We start from the raw sequence: 21,993 nt of genomic DNA on the forward strand, positions 1-21,993 counted from the left end.
TACCCATTTGAGATACAAATACACTGAGTGGCCAGATTATTATGCGCTCAGAGATCATAATAATCTGGCCACTCAGTGTATACTAGATAATAGATACTTATCCTAAATAAATAATTGAACAAATACCAAAAGAATATAAGAATGTCCTTTGACATAGACATAAATATTAAACAATAAGGGACTGTTTAACAAATTTTGGTATGTTTGTTCTATGAAATACTAAGTGGTCATTAAAATGATGATATGGATAAATATTTACAGAGTCACAACCTTGTATAATATTAAACTAAAATGCAAATTGCAAAGTGTTATGTAGAGCATAATCACATTTTTTAACATTTTAAATGTATTTATGGCTCTTCCTTAAGTAAAATGCCAACTAATAAATATAGAAACAATGATAGAATTAGAAATTTAAAATTTTGCTATAATCAAAATAATTGATTCAGGCAAGAATCAATGAATGCCAAACTTATAGGTGAAAGTTGGATAAGGAACAAAATATTTATGTAGTTCCACCTTATCACCACACACATTACTTTTTTCTTTTAAACAGTTTTATTGAAGTTAATAATTCACACATTTCAAATACACAATTCAATGTTGTTGTCTTTAGTATATTCAAGGGGCTGTACAACCACCATCATAATCTGTAGAAAACTTTTGCCCCTTCCTTCCATTGGCAGTCAGTCCCCCATCCTTCTTTCCCCATTCCCCTTGACAACCATTAATCTACTTTCTATCTCTAGGAATTTGCCTATTCTGAACATTTCATATAAATAGAATAATACAAATATGTGGTTTTTGTGACTAACTTCTTTCACTTGGCATAATGTTTTCAAGGGCCACCAGGGTGAAGCATGTATCAGTACTTCATCCCTGTATATGCTGGCTCCACCTTTTGAGGAACTGTTTTCTAAAGGAGCTGCACCATTTACACCTTCACCAGCAATGTATGAGGCTTCCAATTTCTCTACATTGTCACCAATACTGTTACTGTCTGTCTTTTGTATTTTAGCCATCCTCAGTGTGAAATAGTATCACACTGTGGTTGTGATTTGAATATCACTAATGACTAATAATATTTAGTGTATTTTCATATACACAGATTTTTTTCACAGGTTACTTTTTAAAAATATATATTTTTATTGATTTCAGAGAGAAAGGGAGAGGAAGAGAGAGATAGAAACATCAATGTTGAGAGGGAATCATCGATTGGCTGCCTCCTGCACATTGGACTGAGCCCGCAACCCAGGCATGTGCCTTTGGCCAGAATCAAACCTGAGACCCTTCGGCCCACAGGCTGACGCTCTATCCATTGAGCAAAACCAGCTAGGGCCAGGTTACTTTTTTCATTATTGATTTTTAGAAAGAGAGGAAAGGAGATGGGGAGAGAGCGAGAAACATCGATGTGAGAGAGACACATTGATTGGTTGCCTCGTGCACCAACTGGGGCTGTAGATAGAACCTGAAACCCAGGTATGTGCCTTTGTCCAGGAATTGAACCCACGACCCTTTGGTGCATGAGCTGACTCTCAAATCACTGAGCCACGCTGGCCAGGGCAATTCCACCTGAATCCTGAATCAGTTTACATCACAAATAATTGACACTATGTGCTGTCTGATCTGATATACTGAGAAGCACACACTCTACTTATATAATTTCTACAACAAAACTCAAAGCTTGTGTCTTATCATGAGGAAAACGTAGATAAAAGCAAATTGAAGGATATTCTACAAATTTACTGGCCTGTATTCCTCAAAACTGTTCTGAAATGTAGGCTTTTGGATCTATCACCAAAGTAGGCTATACTCACAGTTGGGTTTGCCTAATATTTTAAAAAATTAATTTGTTTAATGATAATTAAGTATATAAACACACGCATACATTTTATGTATACTTATAAATAGGGAAAAATCTAGATGGATATACATTAAATTGTTAGGTGTTGTTATCTCCAGGTGGTAAGACTTTAAGTCTTTTCTTATGATTTATCTAGATTTAGTAATTGTTCTATACTGAAAAAAATACATAACTGTGTAATAAAATATACTGTAAAGGAAATTTCAAAAAATAAACAAGTAGAGCCTTAACTGGTTTGGCTCAGTGGATAGAGCGTCGGCCTGCAGACTCAATGGTCCTGGGTTTGATTCTGGTCAAGGGCATGTAACTTGGTTGCAGGCACATCCCCAGTTGGGGGTGTGCAGGAGGCAGCTCATCAATGTTTCTGACTCTCTGTCCCTCTCCCTTCCTCTCTGTAAAAAATCAATAAAAATCTATTTTAAAAATAAAAAATAAAAATAAATAAACAAGTAGAGAAAAATGTTAGGAAGGAGGATGGGAAGGAAACACAGGCAGTAGTGGCAGTTACCAAGTATCACCTACCTGGCACATGAGTACCCCTTCCTGAGTCTTAATTTCTTTGTCCTCTGTGTAAAACGATACATTGTTGAGAACATATTCTCTCTTTATAAAACAAGCATTCCTTCATTTAGGAGGCATTTGTTTAGTTGCCATCACCGTGCCAGATGCTGGGGGCACAAAGGTGAGACAGAGTCACTTCCTTTAAAGAATTCATCATAAATCAAAAATTGCAATATTGTATGATAAAGGGAATATTAGACACACATCTAGGTAGAGAGAGGGAAATATTCACTCTATTTTAGGATGTCTTCACAAAAGAGGACACACATGAGTTGAGTTTCAGGAAAGTAGATGTGGACACGGGGAGGCCAGGCAGATTCCAGGCACAGAGAACAGCATGTGCAAGGATGTGGAGCTCCCACCCAGCGTATTCAGGGCATGTGAGCGGCTGAGCATGGCTGGAATAGAGATGTTGGAACAGGATGAGAAGTGAGCAGAGGAGGTGAAGCTGAAGCAACAGGCAAGTGGTCAGTTTTAAGGGACCTTGTGGGTCATCTTGGGCCCTTAAGGTATGCTCCATGGGCCAGCAGACTTGGCATCACCTGAAAGCTTGTCAGGAATACTGACTCCTAGCTCACCCCAGACCTCCTGAATCATAATCTGCATTTTAAGAAGAGGTTCAGGTGATTCATTTGCATATAAGAAGCTTGGATTTAAGGACTTTGGACTTTATTCTGTAGGCTCGAGGGGGTCTGACACAGATTTGTCCTCCCTTGGCATCCTTAGCAGGAGATGGTTCTTCATTTCCTCTTCCCAGTCCATTCCTTCCTGGCTTCATCACTCTGCCTCTCAGAAACTCCGAAACACTCCAGTCCTCCACCCATTGCTTCCCTTCACAGACCTTGCCTCAGCCACATTGTCCTGAGCACTTTACAAAATCCTTGAATTCTGGAAGTCCCTTGGGTTTGAAAGATGATAAATGAAAATGTAAGATTCTATGATTCTGTGAAAGAAAACTGTACAGCAAGGTGATGTTGTGGAACTCATTATGCCTAACCAATAGTACATGCTAAAATGAGTCAGCTCAAATAATATTTAGAAAAATTCACAGATGCTAAGTCCATGGTGAATTAAGAGAAGCTGAAAATGCCTGTAGATATGGTTCCCAATCTTTTCTTTGTAATAACCTGTATTGGGATATTTTCTGACTATAAAACTAATACATGTGCATTATTGAGAGTTTGGGAAATACATTAGTTTGAAGAAGAAAATAAAAGGGCAATCAGAGAAAAAAATCAGAAAGGATAAAAACAAAATGGGAGAGAGATGGAAATCAAGTGTGCACACACACACACACACATTCTTCCTCTTCCTCCCAACCCCTAAGTCTTTCTGATTTGGTTAATCCATAAATGTAGATTGATTCATATTCAGTGTTTACATTATTAAGACTATAAACCCTGTTGACCACTAAGCTATGTAATATACAATGGTTACTTTTCCTTTCTTGCACAATGCTTTGTTTTTCTGGAAGTTAATCATCGTCATTGTTGTTAGTTGTCTGTTCATTTGCATAATTTTATATGTTTTTACTAATAACTTTTTTTTAACCCTTCTTTAAGTGGGTAAATATCCTCTCAATATATTCAATTGCGCCCTAACCAGTTTGGCTAAGTGGATAGAGCGTCGGCCTGTGGACTGGGGGGTCCCGGGTTCGATTCCGGTCAAGGGCATGTACCTCAATTGCGGGCACATCCCCAGTGGGGGGTGTGCAGGAGGCAGCTGATCGATGCTTCTCTCTCATCGATGTTTCTAACTCTCTGTCCCTCTCCCTTCCTCTCTGTAAAAATCAACAAAGTATATTTAAAAATATATATTCAATTGCATTAGATGTTCTATCAATTTTATCATGTTGACGCCATCTTCCCAGAATCTTCTGACCTCTTAAACCTGTATTGTTCACTCTAAAGATCTGCTGGCACCTCTTGTGCAGGAATCTTCCTTCATCTCCATCCTGGGATTCCCTCACCACTCTCCTTTGTATAAACCTGCATTCTGGATTTCATGAATTTCCCTCATTTGGTTTTCTACCTAATTTTGGTGAAAAATATTTTCCAGAAAGAGTTCATGGAAGATAATATTTTTGGCTTCTTGCATGTCTGAAAATGGCTTCATTCTGTTTTACACTTAATCATTTGGCTGTGTGTAGAATGAAAGATTGGAAACACCTTTCCTTCAGAATTTTCAAGGCATTGTTTCATTGCCTTCTAGCTGCCAGTGTGGCTGTTGTGATTCCATGCTATTAAGATTCTTGATCCTATGTATGCAATATTTTGTTTTTAATCTTTCTGGAAACATGTCAGATTTCCTCTTTGTCATCAATGCTCTGAAATTTTACCATGTTATGTATTGTTGTGAAACTATTTGTATCCACTATACCTGACACCTGAAAGGCCCTTCAAATTCTGTGAAATTTTCGTGAATTATTTCTTTGATAAATAGTTTAAAAGTTCCTCATGTTTTCTCTTTCTGGAAGTCCTAATATTTGGATATCAGACCTTCTAGGCTGGACTCTATCTTTTGTCTTCTATTTTCCATCTCTGCCTTTTTTGCTCCTTTTCTGTTTGTCAATGAGAGTCTTATCAACCAAGACTGGAATAATAAAAATGATTTATTTCAGAGGGGAAAAGAGGAGGCTCTGAAAATAAATAAAGGAATTGGCTGTTAATAATCTGCAGGTCCTATGGGATTTCAAAAGGGACAATAAAATGATTTAGGTTGTGGAGGGTAGGCTAGAGAAAGTCTTCCTACAGGTTTTCATACACATTTTCCATCTCATCTGTAAGTAGAGTGTTGGTTTTATGTGTCCCTGGGAGTCTAAAATGCGCCTTCGCAAAGAGATGGAGGATGAGAAATATCTTGTTTCCATTTTACCTTCCATTTGGGGTTGAGGCCAAAAAAATACCACCCTGTGAACAAGGAGAATCTGAAGCCTGTGTCAGGTTTAATGAATTAATGTACAAAAATCCCGCTCCAATATTCTACAAATATTCTGTCTCTTCTTTATCTCTCACTCTTCCTAGACAGGGACTAGTTAGTTTTTTTCCAAAATCCATGGTTTTTTTTCTACCTGGACACATTGCTAGGCTATATTCCCCACCCATCTTATATCCAGTTGGGCCATGGCACTGAGTTCTGGCCAATGGAATGTGTGTGAAAGTAAGAAATGCCTCTTCTGGACCTGGCCCCAAAATCATCACTTGAGATTCTCTAGGATCTCTCCTCTCTCATCTGATATAGAAGACTCACTTTAGGACTTCGGGACCTCCGGGAAAGGCAGAACTTGGAGATGAGTCCATGAAGTCTCTGAGAAGCAGAGGGTCCTTCCCTCCTCCCCCACCGACCCACACTAGACTGTGCCATAAGGAAGAAATAAACCTTTATTGATATTTGGAGGTTGTTTGTTATAGCACTTAGTCCACCCTGACTAATTTTATTCCATTTTTGGAGAAACTGCATTTACCGCCTGGGCCTCAATTTCTTCATCTGAAAATGTGAGGTTTAAATGGGTTCCCTCTTAGTTGCCTTTCAGCTATTACACTCTAATTATAAACTGTATGATTATTATTCCAAGTGGTTTCAAACTCTACAAGGACTAATTGCAGAATTTTTCCATTATAATAAGGAGTATATTCTCCATTTATAGATGGGGTTGTATTCCAAAAGGACAGGTGTGATTCCCTTGTTGGAACACTGCTTATGTCAGAAATAGATTCAATATTTTAAAGTATACACAGATTCATGCTTAATCCTCAGTTCTGAGGCTCCCCGAGCCACAACGGTAGGCAGTGAGTGAGGCGGAAGGTCAGGAACTGAGCAGAGGCTCTGAGGTTGATTAGAGAGGGACAGGATAGGAAGGTAGGATGAGGTGGGCCATGGGCCAGGCTGTCAGTTGCACAGCTTCCTTGGGAGGTCACAGGAGCCATTATACATGTGAATCATTCCTATCTTGGATATTTCCAATTACACTTCTTAGTTTTACTAGTAACTGTGCTTGGCTATGTTGTGTGCATGACAGAGGTGGATTTATCCTGGAGCTAATGAAGCTCAAACTTCAGATCCTCACTCACACAAGGATCCTTCCAAGGCCTAGAATTATGTTCACAAGGTTTTTATAAAATTTGAAAACGTAAGATATTTTAACTGTAGTTGGTTAAGACTTCTGTCTATTTCCACTTCAATTTCTCCTCCTTCACCTTTCCCTTTGTGTTAGGGAGCACTGGCATGGCCACAGGCATTTTTGGAATCCAGCTAGAGAGAAGTTTCATTGGGATACATTCCATTTGGTATCTATTCACATGGTTTACAATTACTTGCATGCAGAGTTGAGCTATGACCCACAGCCCAGATGAAGGGATAGCTCCTGGAGTCTCTTATCAACCTACTTTATTAACTCACCTGGAATTGGGACTTGTAGATGCAAGGCCAAAGTTCAAATCAAGATCTAAACATTTCCTACAGCACCTGGCACCAGAAGTGTGAGGGACTGGAGGAGAAGCAAGTTTTGAAAATGTATAAAGCCAGAAGCTAGTCTGAAGAAAACTCATCCAATCATCAGCTATGCAAAAATATAAGCAGAGGTTTCTGTCCTTATTGACATCCAATCCAAAGAAGTTTTGTCCTGTTGGCAATATACTCAGTATATATCATTATAAATGTATCATTCATTCTTTTCTTTTTTTATGAGAACTGTTCAAAATACAATTTATCCGAATTACAATCTTTCACAATTTGTGATGATGACATAAATTACTGATATTGACCAAGATAATTAAAACTCAGAATACATCACTTATAATGAGGTTTTCAAAGACAAATTGGCTAGTAAAGTACTCAATTCAAAGAGTACATCTAGCCCTAGCCTGCTTGGCACAGTGGATAGAGCGTTTGCCTGCGGACCAAAGGGTTCCAGATTCAATTCTGGTCAAGGGCATGTAGCTCTGTTGCAGGCTCCTCCCCAACCGGGCCCTGGTTACGGCTCCTGCAGGAGGCAACCCATCGATGTGTTTCTCTCACATTTCCCCTCCCTCTTCCACTCTCTCTCTCTAAAAATCAATGGGAAAATATCCTCAGGTGAGGATTAACAAAAACCAAAAAAAGAGTACATCTAAGCTCAGTCACTGCACAAGAAAATATGAAATGCTTTGGAATCTTATAGCTCATAGATGAAAGAAATTTTAATCAAGGTTTTCCCCCACTTTGATAACAAACCTAAATGTTTACATGATATTGCCAATAACAAATTGTGAACCTGAAAAAAAACTTTCCAAAAAAATAAAAGAAATTTGATGCTAAGAAAAGACTGAATTATCTTTGTAGTCCTCTCTGTAAAGGAGTGCTATCACATTATTGTCATATGAAGAAGGAATCAAAGAGTAAACAGCCAAAAATGTAGGGGCAAAAGTAACATTCAGCCTTGGCTGGGTGACTCCGTTGGTTGGAGCATCATCCCAGACACCAAAAGGGTTGTGGGTTCGATTCCTGGTCAGGGAACATACCTAGGTTGCAGGTTCCATCCCTAATTGGGTGTGTACGGGAGGCAACCAATCAATGTTTCTCTCTCTCTCTGTCTCTCTCTCTCTCTCCCTCTCTCAAATCAATAAACATATTCTCAATTGAGAATTTTAAAAAATAAGTAATATTCAGGTATGATTGGCATTTAATTCATCAAACCATTATGGGAATTTTTTTGTGATGTTTGTGGTATGTGTCAGCTTTTTAAAATGTGTAATTTGTTGTGATTTATGTTCTTATTTTAACTAGAGACCTGATGCACAAAAATTCATGCAAGAGCAGGCCTTCCTTCCCCTGGCTGCCGGCAGTGACTTCTTTCCGGCACCCGGGACCCGGGCTGGCTTCCCTCTGGCCCCAGCTTTGTCAGGAAGGACGTCCAGAATGATGTCTGGAAGACGTCTGGTCTAATTAGCATATTACCATTTTATTATTATAGATAAATACTATTCACTTTGACATATATCTTTATATTTGTAATTTTTTTTCTTTAAAACATGCCACCCCTACAATTATATAAGCATTGGGCTCCACAAATCCTGGCCAACTGCAGTGCAGAGCATACTCTTAGGTGCTGCTACAGCTATTTTGAGGTGTTGGGACTTGTTACTCAGGCCCCAGGACCAGGAGCTGAGTATTGTCAGGTTATCTGGACCAGTCAGGCTTTGAAAAATGGATACAAGTCCAAAAAGTCACCAGACTGGGTCAAGCTAAAATGCTTCTTCATGGGCTCACCTCTGGGGCATTTTAGGTCCCCAGTAACATTACCAGGCCCACCCCTATCTTTGCTTCTTGAAGACCCCAGGATCAGGAGGAGCCTGCCTTTTACCATGTAGACCTGGTGCCTTTTTTTTTCCTGATGAAGTGTTTTAAGAATTCAAAAACTTGCCCATGTCCTTAATCCTTAATGAAATTAAACTCTTTACTGACAAATTGTATGAGAGTGTGTGTGTGTATGTACAATATGTGTGTAATTATATATGCAATGTGTTTAAACAAGCAAACAAAAACAGTGTTTACTAAAGCAAGGTGATTCTGGCTCCTTGAAAACGAAGGACTGTCAAGTGTTTGTGTTAGCATCATCTAATGACAAAAAGGGGTAAGCTCAGCTCGCCATAATCTGTTAAACACTGGGAACAGAAATTATACATACCCCTTTTCTTGTGCAGAGTACTGTGGTTTATTCAATTCCACTGTGACTTTTTGTCATTAACTTATGTCCCCAACATAGATCAGGCAAAGTTGAAAGTATGAAGTAAAAATTGAGAGGAAAAGATACAAGGCCTGTGTTTACCCTGACGGCATTGTCTGCAGGGTTCATGCTTCAGTCCCTTCGAAGTTCAGCAAACCACTGGCCTGTGAATCAGGAGGCCTCTTTAAGATTGCTGGCCAGATGTGGAGAGGGCAGCACAACTCTGCCAACCCCTGGCTGGCCCAGTTGGATAGTCTGGGCCAGTGGTTGGCAAACTCATTCGTCAACAGAGCCAAATATCAACAGTACAACGATTGAAATTTCTTTTGAGAGCCAAATTTTTTAAACTTAAACTTCTTCTAACGCCACTTCTTTAAAATAGACTCGCCCAGGCCGTGGTATTTTGTGGAAAAGCCACACTCAAGGGGCCAAAGAGCCGCATGTGGCTCGCGAGCTGCAGTTTGCCAACCACGGGTCAGGGCCATTCTGGCTTCTGATTTGAACCTGCTACCTAGACTGACCCCTTAGTTTCTCTCCTCATCAGCTCTGTTTGTTCCTGTCTCTGGCTCAGTCCACATTCTGCCTAGCTCCATTCCATCATGTCTGTTTCAGTTTGGTTCCTTTCTCCCTTCCATTTCCATTCTTGTTTTTGCAAAACTGATCTGACTTTAGTCACCAGGAAAGTTAATCCCTTGAATCCTTTATTGAGTTTGCTTTTTAAAAAAATGTTATTGTGATAAGAACACTTAACATAAGATCTGCCCTCTTAACATTTTAAATATACAGTACAGTATAGTTATCTATAAGCATAATGCTGTACAGATCTCTAAAACTTATTCATCTTGCATACCTGAAATTTATACCCATTGATTAACAATTCCTCCTTTCCCTCTCCGGTAGTGGCTGGCAACTACCATTCTATTCTTTGATTCTAATTTCCTTCTTTTTTTAAGATGAATAATATTCATACACACACACACACATATACACACAAATATATATACATCTATCCATCTGTTGATGGACATTTGTTTCCACATATTGGCTAATTTTGAATAACAGTGCAATGAACATGGTAGTGCTAATGTTTCTTTAAGATCCTGATTTCAATTCTTTTGGATAAATTCAAAAAATGGGATTGCTGGATCATATGGCAGCTCTATTTTTAATTTTTCGAGAAACCTCCATAGTATTTTCTATAGAAGCTGCACCATTTTACATTCCCACCAATAGCATACAGGGTTCCAATTTCCCCACATCCTGCCAACACTTGTCTTTTGTTTTTTTTATAAGAACCAGCTTTAACAGATGTGAAGTGATATTTCGTTGTGGTCTTTATTTGCATTTCCCTGATGATTAGTGACATGGAGCATTGTTTCATATACCTGTTGTCCATTTGTATATCTTCATTTGGAGAAATGTGAATTCAAGTTCTTTGACCATTTTAAAATCAGGTTATTGGGGGGAGGGGTTGCTATTGCATTATAGGATTTCTTTATATATTTAGGAAATTAATCCTTTACAGATACATGGTTTGCAAATATGTTCTCCCATTCTGTAGGTTGCCTTTTTACTCTCTCAATGGTTTCCTTTGCTGTGCATAAGCTTTTTTAGCTTGATATAGTCTCACTTGTCTATTTTTGCTTTTGTTTTCATATACATAAAATCATTGCCAAGATCAATGTCATGAAGGCTTTCCCTACTTTTTTTTCTAGTTTCAGGTCTCATGATTAAGTCGATAATTCATTTTGAGTTAATTTTTGTGTAAGATAAGGGTCTACTTTGATCTTTTGCATATGAATAGCCAGTTTCCCCTGCAGCATTTGTTGATATTGAGTTTTCATTCAAATTTTTATTGAGCATCTTTGGCCCAAGCATTATGATAAGGCATAGAGGATTCAAGGCTGTGAAAAACATAATGGCTGCATGTACACCCTCTGGAACCAAACTGCCTGGGTTCAAATGCTGATACTACCATTTCTAACTGTGACCTTGAACAAGTTACTTACTTCCTTGTGCCCCAATGTCCTTATCTACATAAAAGGGATAATATTTATGGTTCTTTCCCCACAGAGTTTGTGTGAGGACTAAAGGAGTTAATACATGTGAAGAGCTTAGAAAAGTGTCTGATACTTGGTAAGCACTCTTAAGTGCTGGCTCTTAAGGCATAGTCCTTGCCTCTCAAGAAGCTCACAGTTATACTTGCCCCGTCCACCTCTCCCACCTTGCAGGTTGGGCCACGTGGGTCTTTCGGCACAAGTGACACATGGCTCCTGGCTACACTTTTCTAGCATCATCGGATAAACAGGGTGCAGATTCCTGTGTCACAGTTTCACCCCTGGACAAATAATTTCACTCCCTTGGTCTCACTTTTTACATTTGTAAAGGAAGGAAGTTGGACCAAAATTGATTTCCAAGATCCCAACAAACTCCTCGTTTGATAGTCCAAGTTGAAACTGTTCGCTTGGGGAGGTCACAACCTCTCTGCTCGTTTCCTCGTCTGTACAATGGGATACCATTACCAACCACTCCCCAGGTTACGTGAGGGCTCCATAACGTAAAGCAAACTCCGGGTGTCAGCGCTCGCTCGGCGATGCCGCCTTCGTACCCGCTCGCCTGGCCATTCAGCGCAGGCGCACTGGCGCCGCGGCCGCAGGTTCCCGGCTTCCGGTTCCGCCGGACCCGGAGGCCAGACTGACGCTAATGGCGGCGTCCACGGAACAGAACCTGGGAGGCGTAGAGGAGGCCAAGGTGGAAGAAGAACCGCGAGTTCTGGAACCCGGGGCCGCCCCGTTCGGAAATTTCCCTCATTATTCCCGCTTCCACTCTCCAGAGCAACGGCTCCGCCTCCTGCCTCCGGAGCTGCTCAGCCGGCTCTTCCCTCAGGGTCCCGAGAAGAAGCCGATTCTGGGGCTGGACGTGGGGTGTAACTCCGGGGTGAGTGACAGGGGAGGGGTCGGAGTCGGCAGTCCATCAGTTGGCTGCCTCCATGTCCGCTAGGGTTCTGGCCTGGGTGTGGCATCACACTTTTCCCAAAATGCGCTTAAAGGCATAGACGCTACGTTGATCTACTCCATGCTGCTCCTAGCTGCCCTCCAAGGCCTCACCACCATCTGTCTTAGGACTCTAGTGGCGGAATTTTTCTCAACTACGTTCCGAATTCTCGCGTCCCCGCCTCCGCGTTTGCCACCTCTAGGCCAAATCTGGGTGGGAAGGGCCACCGTGTCTGGGCTTCTGGCTCTTGCCTTCTGTCCAGCGTGGGTGGCGACTTGGCTGGGGAGAGGGGGGCTTCCAGAGGCCTCGGTTTGGAAGCTGGGGTTGGGATTTGTTTACTGGAAGAGATAAGCCAGAGGTGACAGAATCATGCCTGGATTTAAGATTCGTGTGTCTTGCAGTGCAGAACGGAACCTGGAGTCAAGTTGATATTTATTTTAAAAGCACTGGGTTTACAGAGTACAGTGTAGGATCGAGAAGCAAAAATACAGCAGCCTCCTGAAGGAAGGCATTGCCACGTTTTCTTACCGAAAAGCATTCTTAGGTGTATAATGGTTATAGTTAAACCACATGCAAAATAGCGAAATGTCTCTCTGACACCAAATGCTTCAAAAGTTAATGCCCTCACTCCACCTCCAGGAGTGGGAGAGGGTGGGGAGAATTTTATTGTGTTGCTGGTCATCGTCAGAAGAGATTTTGGTGGAAAGTTGAAGGCAATAGAGACACAACTGATAAAGGAGAGGGGGACATTTGGATACAGACTCAAAGCTGGAATGAGCAAATGGGTGTCTGTGTGTCCCCTGCAAATATTTCTCCACTATAATGATATAGAAAGTCACAGGGGGAAAGCAATGGAAAAGAGACTAGGTTTAAGGCTTGGGGTTTCATGAAAGGCATTAGTAAACCACAGGAGATTTTAAAGTTGACAGGGGTGTATACACTGAGTTGCCAGATTATTATGATCTCTGAACGCATAATAATCTGGCCACTCAGTGTATATCCTTATAATAAAAGGCTAATATGCAAATTGTCCCCTCAACCAGGAGTTGGACCAGCAGGCAGGCCAGCCAACTGCCCATGTGTCCTCCCCATGGCCAAGCTCGCCAGACCCCACCCATGCATGAATTCATGCACCGGGCCTCTAATATATATAGAGAGAGGTGTATACACTGAGTGGCCAGATTATTATGCGTTCAGAGATCATCATAATCTGGCCACTCAGTGTATATACACATTACAGGCAAGGACATAGTTGCAGTTAAGGAGGGTAGTAGTTCCCAGCCATGGTTGTACATTTAGGGAGCAAGTCTCTACTGACCTTAAATCCTCCTTTCCCCCTATACAGTGGCAACTGCTATAATTTCTTGGGTATACATCCTATGCATATACAAGTATAAATATCTCCCCTCTTTTAGAAATACAAATAATAGACACTAATTTGCACCTTGTTTTTTTTCTTTTTTATTGAATTTATTGGGGTAACATTGGTTAATAAAATTATATAGGATTCAGGTGTACAATTCTATAATACATTATCTGTATGTTGTATTGCACCTTGCTTTTCATTTAATAATTTGAAGGTCAATCATATGTCACTTCATTCTTTTCAGCAGCTTCATAATATTTTATTGTGCAGATGTGCCATAATTTATGGGGTGCTTTGTTTAAATTTTAAAACTCCTAGACCCCACTCTAGATCTACTGAATCTGGATCTCGGGATATTAAGCCCTTGAGTCTGTATTTTCTTTTTTAAACTTCCATGGGACTCTAGGAATGGGGAATCGAGGATGGAGAGAATGAAGAGATGTGGTGGAGGATGTGACAGTATGACTGGTCATACATGGGACACACCCAAGATCAGATAGGAGGAGGGAGACAGGGAAGAAATAAATAGATGGGGAGGAAATTAAGTAGCATAATATAGGACCTTCCTACGCAAAATGTGTTCCTTGAACTACAGCATCAGCATGACTTAGAAGTTAGATTATTAGAAATAATCTCAGCCCCAACCCCAATTTGCTAAACAGTTTTTATTTTAACAAGATCCCTAAATTACGTGTATGCACATTGAAGAGTGAGAAGCCTGGTGTAGAAGAAAGAATCTAATGTAGCCTAACTCTTGCTGTGTGACATTGGACAAGTAAAGTCACTAGCCTCTGAACCATAATTTTTAAAATACAGGGGTGTGTTTTTTTTTTTTTTGGTGAACTATACCACACATAGAGAAAAGTGCATAAAACATAAATCTACACTTATGAATTATTATAAAGCAAACACCTTTATGACTACTTTCCAGAACAAGAATAAAATATTTTCAGTAGCCCATAAGTCCCCCATATGTCTTTTCCTATTCATAACCCCCTCTCTCTACCCAGAGGTAAGAACTAGTCTGACTTTTATTGTTTCTTTATAGCTTACTATTTTTGTGTCCCTAAACAATGAAGTTTAATTTTATCCATTTTTAAATTTCAAATAAATGGGAGCTTATCATGTATTTTCTTTTATGCCTTTTTCTTTTACTCAGTATTATATATTTATGAGAGTAATTCATATTACTGCACTTAGCTAAATTCCTTCATTTTCAACTGCTACTTAGTATTCCATCTTAATGACTACATCACATTTATTTATCCATGTACTATTATCTGGTTTGTTTCCAGCCATGCTTTCTTCACCTGCACAAAAGGCATAAATATTTCCTCACAGGATTATTGTATAGAGCAAATGAGGTCATGAATAGGAAAATGCCTTGAAAAAATGTATAAAACAACACATTTGTTAGTAATAATGGTTATAGAAGTCAAAGTTAGAGAAAGGGATAGTGACTTGTTTAAGAGTAAAAAAAAAGTGCTAAGATGGTGAAAATCAATCACTGAAGAAGGAGGTCAGCAATGACTTTTGGGAGTGATGGAGGCAGAAGCAGAATAAGTTTCAGAAGTGGTGGTGAAGCATAGGACCGGTAGTGAAATTGAAGCTGTAGAGTGAAGGCTAGATGAGGACTTTTTGGGATCCACTTTCCTAGTAACAGGTTTGAGAAGCAGGTTTTTCTAAGATGTTGTTTGCTCTATTCCTCATCTTCCTGGTAAGAACACCAGTGATGCTCCTGGAACCCTTTCCTCCTCCCTGAAGTCTGAGATACCCAAAAGGGAAAAAAAAAAGATCTGGAATTTACCAGCATATTAAGCTGGAAAATACTGCTCTATTTTTTCCTGCATCTATTATGCTGTAACTTTCAATCATACTATCCAATCTGCCATCAGTCAGGAAAGCATACAGATGATTCATTACAGCCTCTCACCCCTGGAGGGCGCCCAGAGCATGCTTTGTGGAAAACTACAGACAACCTCCTTAGGCTATAGTTTAGGAGTCTCACACCCTCTAAAGCCAGGAGTAGGTGGCAGTCTCAAGAGATAAGAGGATAAATTTTTAAAAAGAAAGAACTCATGGACAAGTGTGGCAATTGTGGGGGGAGGAGGGGATAGAAGAGGGTATGGAGGGATAAATGGTGATGGGGGAAATATTAAAAAGATAAGAGTTTAGACATCTGTAATACTGTCAACAATAAATAAAAGAGATAAGTTTCTCTTCTATTCACTGGTTGAAAGCTGCAATGACAAAGCTCTTTTGGATTCCTCTAGGATCTAAGTGTGGCCCTGTACAAACACTTTCTTTTCCTACGTGATGGGGAGACCCACTCAGATGCCTCAAGAGAACTCCGTCTCCTCTGCTGCGACATAGATCCAGTCCTGGTGGAGCGAGCTAAAAAAGAATGCCCTTTTCCTGATGCCTTGACTTTTATTACCCTGGACTTCATGAATCAAAGGAGCCGGAAAGTTCTCTTGAGCTCTTTCTTAAGCCAGTTTGGGCGCTCAGTTTTTGACATTGGCTTCTGCATGTCCATAACCATGTGGATTCATCTGAACCATGGGGACCATGGCCTGTGGGAGTTTCTGGCTCACCTCTCCTCCCTCTGCCACTACCTCCTTGTGGAACCACAGCCCTGGAAATGTTATCGGGCAGCTGCAAGGCGTCTTCGAAAGTTGGGCCTCCATGATTTTGACCACTTCCATTCCCTTGCCATCCGAGGTGATATGGCCAGTCAGATTGTGCAGATCTTGACCCAGGACCATGGCATGGAATTAGTATGCTGCTTTGGCAACACCAGCTGGGACCGAAGCCTTCTGCTCTTCAGGGCAAAACAAACCACAGAGACTCATCCAATTCCTGAATTACTGATAGAAGGAAAAGAAGGGAACAGGTTAAGATCCTTGAGATAGTAAGATGAGAAGGGGAGAAGACCAGGAAAGAGATATTGAAAGGCTTTTATTCTGAGAATTAAGTCCACTCTCCTTAACAGGCTGCTTCAAAACCTGGCAGAAGCTTTTGGCAAAATGTCCAAGATGCCATTGAAAAAATCAGTATCTGTTCCCCATTGTTCAGGATGATTCTGAAGGAGAATGCATCTGTGGAGCAGTGAGCTGGGCTGACTGACCTAGAGAAAATGATCCTGTTTCTGGGATATGGAAGGAGCTGCTTTTGGTGGTTATTTATAAAAACCAAGCTAGCCTTAGAATGTATCAGTTACCTGGGCCCCTTGATTCCAATCTGGCTTCTTAATGACTTAACTCATCCTTCAGGCAAAACCTCACTATACAATTTGAAAAAAGAGTCACTGGCCTGGCTAAAAGTGAGCAAAAGTAGGAAAAACATCTTATCTTCCAGAGCAGGTCTTAATCTCCAACATGACCAGGCTACAGATACTAGGCAAGATGGATTGGCTGACATTTAAAAGATATTTAAAAGATCTAAATTATGCAGGGGGAGGTAGAAGTGAATAAATGGAAGGAAACTTGACTTCAGGTGGTGAATATACAATCCTATATAATAAAAGGCTAATATGCAAATTGTCCCCACGGGCGGGAGTTCAACCGACCGGGAGTTAGACGTGTGCTGACCACCAGGGGGCGCTGGCAGCAGGTGGCAGTGGAGTCACTGCCGGCCCCGATGGGCCCCAATGAGAGCAGGATTGCAGTGGGATGGTGGAGCAGGTGAGCGGGCAGTGCCAGGTCAAGGCAGGTGCAAAGGGAAGCCGCAGCCGGCAGCAGTGGCAGGCAGCTGGGGGAAGGGAGGCCCCAGCCAGTGGCAGCAGCAGGCAGCCAGAGAAAGGGAGGCCCCGACCAGCAGCTGGCAGCCGCTAGGGACCCTACCTGTGCACGAATTTCATGCACTGGGCCTCTAGTCTATATTAAAGATTGGTGCAAGAATGGGCCTTCCTTCCCCTGGCTGCCAGTACCGCCTTCACTCCGGCTGGAGCCGCCTTTTCGCTCCGGCCCGGAGGTGCATTTCCGCCTTCCCATGCTGCCCAGAGGCCCAGAGCAGCTGGGGCGGTCAGCACCTGAGTATGCAAATTAACCCACCATCTTTGTTGGGTTAATTTGCATACTCCTGATTGGCTGGTGGGTGTCGCAAAGGTATGGTCAATTTGCATCTTACTCTTTTATTAGTGTAGATATATAAAAGAGCCTAAGCAACCGGCCAACTGGCCGGTAGCTATGATGTGCACTGACTCCCGGGGGCAGACGCTCAAAGCAGGAGCAGAAACATGGAACAGACTTATGAATCTCAAGGGGAAGCGGGGAGGGCGGGAAGAGATTAACCAAGGATCTTGTATGCATACTAGAGGCCCAGTGTACGAAGGTCCCTCAGCCTGGCCTGTGGGGATCAGGCCGAAACCAGCTCTCTGACATCCCCCAAGGGGTCCCAGATTGTGATAGGGTGCAGGTCAGGCTGAGGGACCCCACCCGTGCATGGCACCAGGCCTCTAGTACAATATATAGATGATGTATTATAGAATTGTACATCTGAAACCTATGTAATTTTTATTAATGTCATCTAATAAATTAATAATAAAGATATAAATAAAAGATTTAAATTATGAACCCCAAATCCAACTGGTATAAATGAATGAAATTAGTTTGTATATAATATAAAAAATAAAGGTGACGAGTACAGTTGGGAATACCCTGTGAATCTGTGGTAGATAAGAAACTTCTACTTTTACCCACTCTATCCAGGAAGATTTCAGCTCAAGAAGAAACCTCATCTAAGCTCAGAACAGAAAACAAGCCAGTGAATAAGTTAATTCAGGACTTTTTTGTCAGCATCCACTGCCAAAGCACACCAATATGGAGGTGGGAATATATGCAGAGACGCTTGTGTATAATGCAGTCTACAATTGGATGAGTACACTGTAAGTGCTGTGGGATAGTGTTGCTGATGTTTTTTACATTTTGATTTTTAAAACACCCATCAGTTGAATCCAAGGAAAAGTGGAAGATGGAAAAAGATTTATTTGGTGAAGAGAAAATAGAAAAAGCATACCTAGCTAAGTAGGGAGAATGCATTGATGAGCTTCAAAATTTCTAAGATTTTATTTTCTGAATTTAAGTTAAAGAAGAGCAGGGAACAAGAGAGTCTGAACCATCAGTTTGATGTTGGACCTATTGACTGAGAAGTTAGGTAAAAGCTCCTGCTAAGGAAGCAGAGGCCACTGCTGTCCCTACACAACAAGAAGGTGGAACTAAAACAATTTAGAAAAAACAATTTTCTATTTTCAGCTAATTGTGTTGGTTTGTGCCATTTCCAATCTCAGTTAGATTCCAGTACTATTTTTCAATCTTTTTATATTGCTGCTCCTAGTCACTTTTATCCTAGTGACTTCAGACTTTTACCCTTCTACAGGCTCCTGACTCTATCCCTGCTCCATTAATCTAAGCAAATAGTTTAACCACCAACTAATGTCATTCTGGTTTGTTGTGTCAGGAAGTCTTTTCTTAACCTTAGTCTTGAATTTCTTCATCTTGCCTCCTTTCCACTTCTAAACTTACCCAGTAATTACCAAATAATCTCTGCCTAAATTCTTGATCACAGTGTGTACTACTCCCAAATTATGCTTTGTAGAGGATCCCTTTGGTGTTTCCTTGGCCATATTGACTCCTTCCTGTCCACCTACCAACATGTTCAATTCTCTCTCATCTTCAAAACCACCAATTTTTCCTGTGTCTTATATCCTCCCCAAACTTATGCAAGCTTTCCTTCAATATCATCACCCCCCAAATGTGAGCAAGTTCTTTGAAACAACAGACCCCCACAGCCTCTGCTCCCTCACTTCCCATATATATATATATATATATATATATATAGAGAGAGAGAGAGAGAGAGAGAGAGAGAGAGAGAGAGAGAGAGAAAGAGAGAGAGAATATGCAAATTAGCTGGGACACCATAATGTCATGACCACTCAGGAGGAGGCTGCATGCACAGTGAGGCAAGCCATGGATGGCGCAGGCCCGCAGAGAACAGGGCCTGCCAGCCACGTGGGCTGGTAGTCCCGCCTCTGCATGTGAGCTGCAGAGGAAACACCTTTTCTGACTGCTCATTGGCTAAGCTCCCCATACGCCACTCTCAGTATTCTTGGTAACTTGGGTAATAAGAATCCAGGAATGTGATGTAGGGTTTGTCCACCTCACTCCTGGAGGAAAAAACAAAGGTCTGCTGCTGGAGGAGCTAAGAGATGTCATATTCTGCCCTAGCCGGTTTGGCTCAGTGGATAGAGCCTCGGCCTGCCGACCGCAGGGTCCCGGTTCGATTCTGGTCAAGGGCATGTACCTAAGATGCAGGGTCCTCCCTGACCGAGGCCCAGATCAGAGCTCATGCAGGAGGCAACCACACTGATGTTTCTCTGTCTTTCCCTCTCCCACGCTTTCTAAAAATCAATGGAAAAATATCCTCAGGTGAGGATAAAAAAAAAGAAATGTCATATCCTATGAAAGAGACATCTTGAAAATGCCTAAAGAAAGTTGTCATTATTTTGTGGTGAAGGGACTGGAGTCCGTGTTGATGAAAACACCTTGGCAGCTGCGGCGGCCGGCAGTGGCAGCAGCAGCAGGGTGATGGGGGTGGCACCTTCCCCTGATCAGCCTTGTCACCTCCTGCAGAGGGAGGCCAGACTGCGGCTTAGGACATCCTCAGAGCTCCCGGATTGGAGAGGGTGCAGGTCAGGCTGAGGGACCCTAGTTCATCAATAACCACCTGAATACCAAATCTGTAGCCTCTTTTCAATCTTCCTCCTGGGCAGTGACACCAGTGAACAATATTGAGCCCTTCTTCTTGAACCTCTTGCTCTCCCTTGGTTTCTCCACCATACTTTCCTTCCTTTATTCTCTTTTCTCTCTTAGTTTTTCACTACCCCTTAGGCATTTGGTTCAACTTTTAATTTTGCATTTTTACTTGGTGATTCCAGGATTCATCTTCAAAAACATAGTGATTTAGGTCTGGAATGCTTTGTTTTGCTTTTTGCATTTTTTAAGTTGTGGTACGATATACATATTTACCATTTTAACCATTTTATCATTTTAACCATTTTTAAGTGCACAATCCCATGGCATTAAATAATTCACAATGAGGAATTTCTTTTAACAAACATCCCAGATGATTCTGATGTAAGCAGAGACCAACTGAGGGTTCTATCCTGTCATCTTCTACATATTTTTCCTGCGTGAGTTCCTCCACTCCCATTCCTTTAACAACTACCTATCCTATCTAATAAAGAGAGAATATGTAAATTGACTGTCATGCCATAACAAGGTGGCTGTGCCCACAGCGGAGGCAGGGATTCTGTAAAACAAGATGGCTGCACCCACAGCAGAGGAGGGGATCCTGTAACAAGATGGCTGCGCCCACAGCAGAGGCCGAATTCCTGTAACGAGCCTTAACGAGCAATCATCAGGGACCTGAGGCTGTGTGGCGCTGGGCCAGGGCAGGGGACCTGAGGCTGCACCCCCCACCTGGTGGGGCTTGACAGGGGACTTCAGGCCATGCCCCACGCCCTGGCGCCAGGCTGGGGGACCTCAGGCCCTGCCCCACGCCCAGCGGAGCTTGACAGGAGACCTCAGGCTGCGCCCCCTGCCCTGGTGCCAGGCTGGGGGACCTCAGGCCATGTCTCCCACCCAGTGGAGCTTGACAGGGGATCTCAGGCCATGCCCCCTGCCCCAGCACCAGGCCAGGGGACCTGAGGCCGTGCCTCATGGCCCGGTGCTGGGCCATGGGACCTGAGACCGCACCCCCCGCCCAGCAGGGCTTCACAGGGGACCTCAGGCCATGCCTCCTGCCCAGCGGGGTTTGACGGGGGACCTCAGGCTGCACCCCCCACCCCAGCGCCAGGCTGGGGGACCTGAGGCCACGCCCCCTGCCATGCGGGGCTTGACGGGGACCTTAAGGCGTGTCCCCTGCCCCAGGCCGGGGGACCTCAGGCCGCACCCCCCTCCCTGGCACCAGGCCAGGTGACCTGAGGCCGTGCCCCCTACCCAGCGGGGCTTGACATGGGTGGGGCCGGCCCGGTCTGGGTCTCCCATGATTTCGAGGCACACATGGGTGAGCAGGGACTTGACTCTGGTTCCCATGGTGCGCCCCACACTCTGACAGGAGGAAGATTTTCATATACATTTTACTAATTTTCTTTTATCTCTGACACTTCTATTATAGAGAAAGGGCAAATAGCAATATTAAAATATTTCCTCTAATTAATTCCCTTTTAATGTGCATGAATTTCGTGCACCGGGTCACTAGTATAGTAATAACCTCCAAATATATTGGTAGCCCCATCTCCACAGTTCCAGATGAAGGTTTTTCCTGTTATATAGTCATATCCCCCAGATATTTCTTAGACATTGCAAATTCAACATATCCTAAATACAAACTCATTACCCTCATTCTAAACCTAATCCTATCTCAATGGTGACATCCTCCATTGCTCAAGCTACAAACTTCAGTTGACTCTCCTCACTTAATACTCCCTACATTGAAATAGTCACA

General features: G+C 42.2%; 1 protein-coding gene across 1 annotated transcript; it reads left to right on the top strand.

The window, feature by feature from the left end:
- The first annotated feature begins 11,793 nt into the window (after positions 1 to 11,793).
- BCDIN3D (BCDIN3 domain containing RNA methyltransferase) lies at positions 11,794 to 18,084 on the top strand. Its single transcript, XM_080659367.1, has 2 exons — positions 11,794 to 12,065; positions 15,762 to 18,084. The coding sequence occupies exons 1-2, from the start codon at positions 11,832 to 11,834 to the stop codon at positions 16,398 to 16,400; spliced, it is 873 nt and encodes a 290-aa protein (XP_080515493.1). The 5' UTR covers positions 11,794 to 11,831; the 3' UTR covers positions 16,401 to 18,084.
- The last annotated feature ends 3,909 nt before the right edge of the window (positions 18,085 to 21,993 follow it).

Source organism: Plecotus auritus (assembly GCF_963455305.1).
Source record: "Plecotus auritus genome assembly, chromosome: 3".
In the NCBI taxonomy this organism is placed as follows: Eukaryota; Metazoa; Chordata; class Mammalia; order Chiroptera; family Vespertilionidae; genus Plecotus; species Plecotus auritus.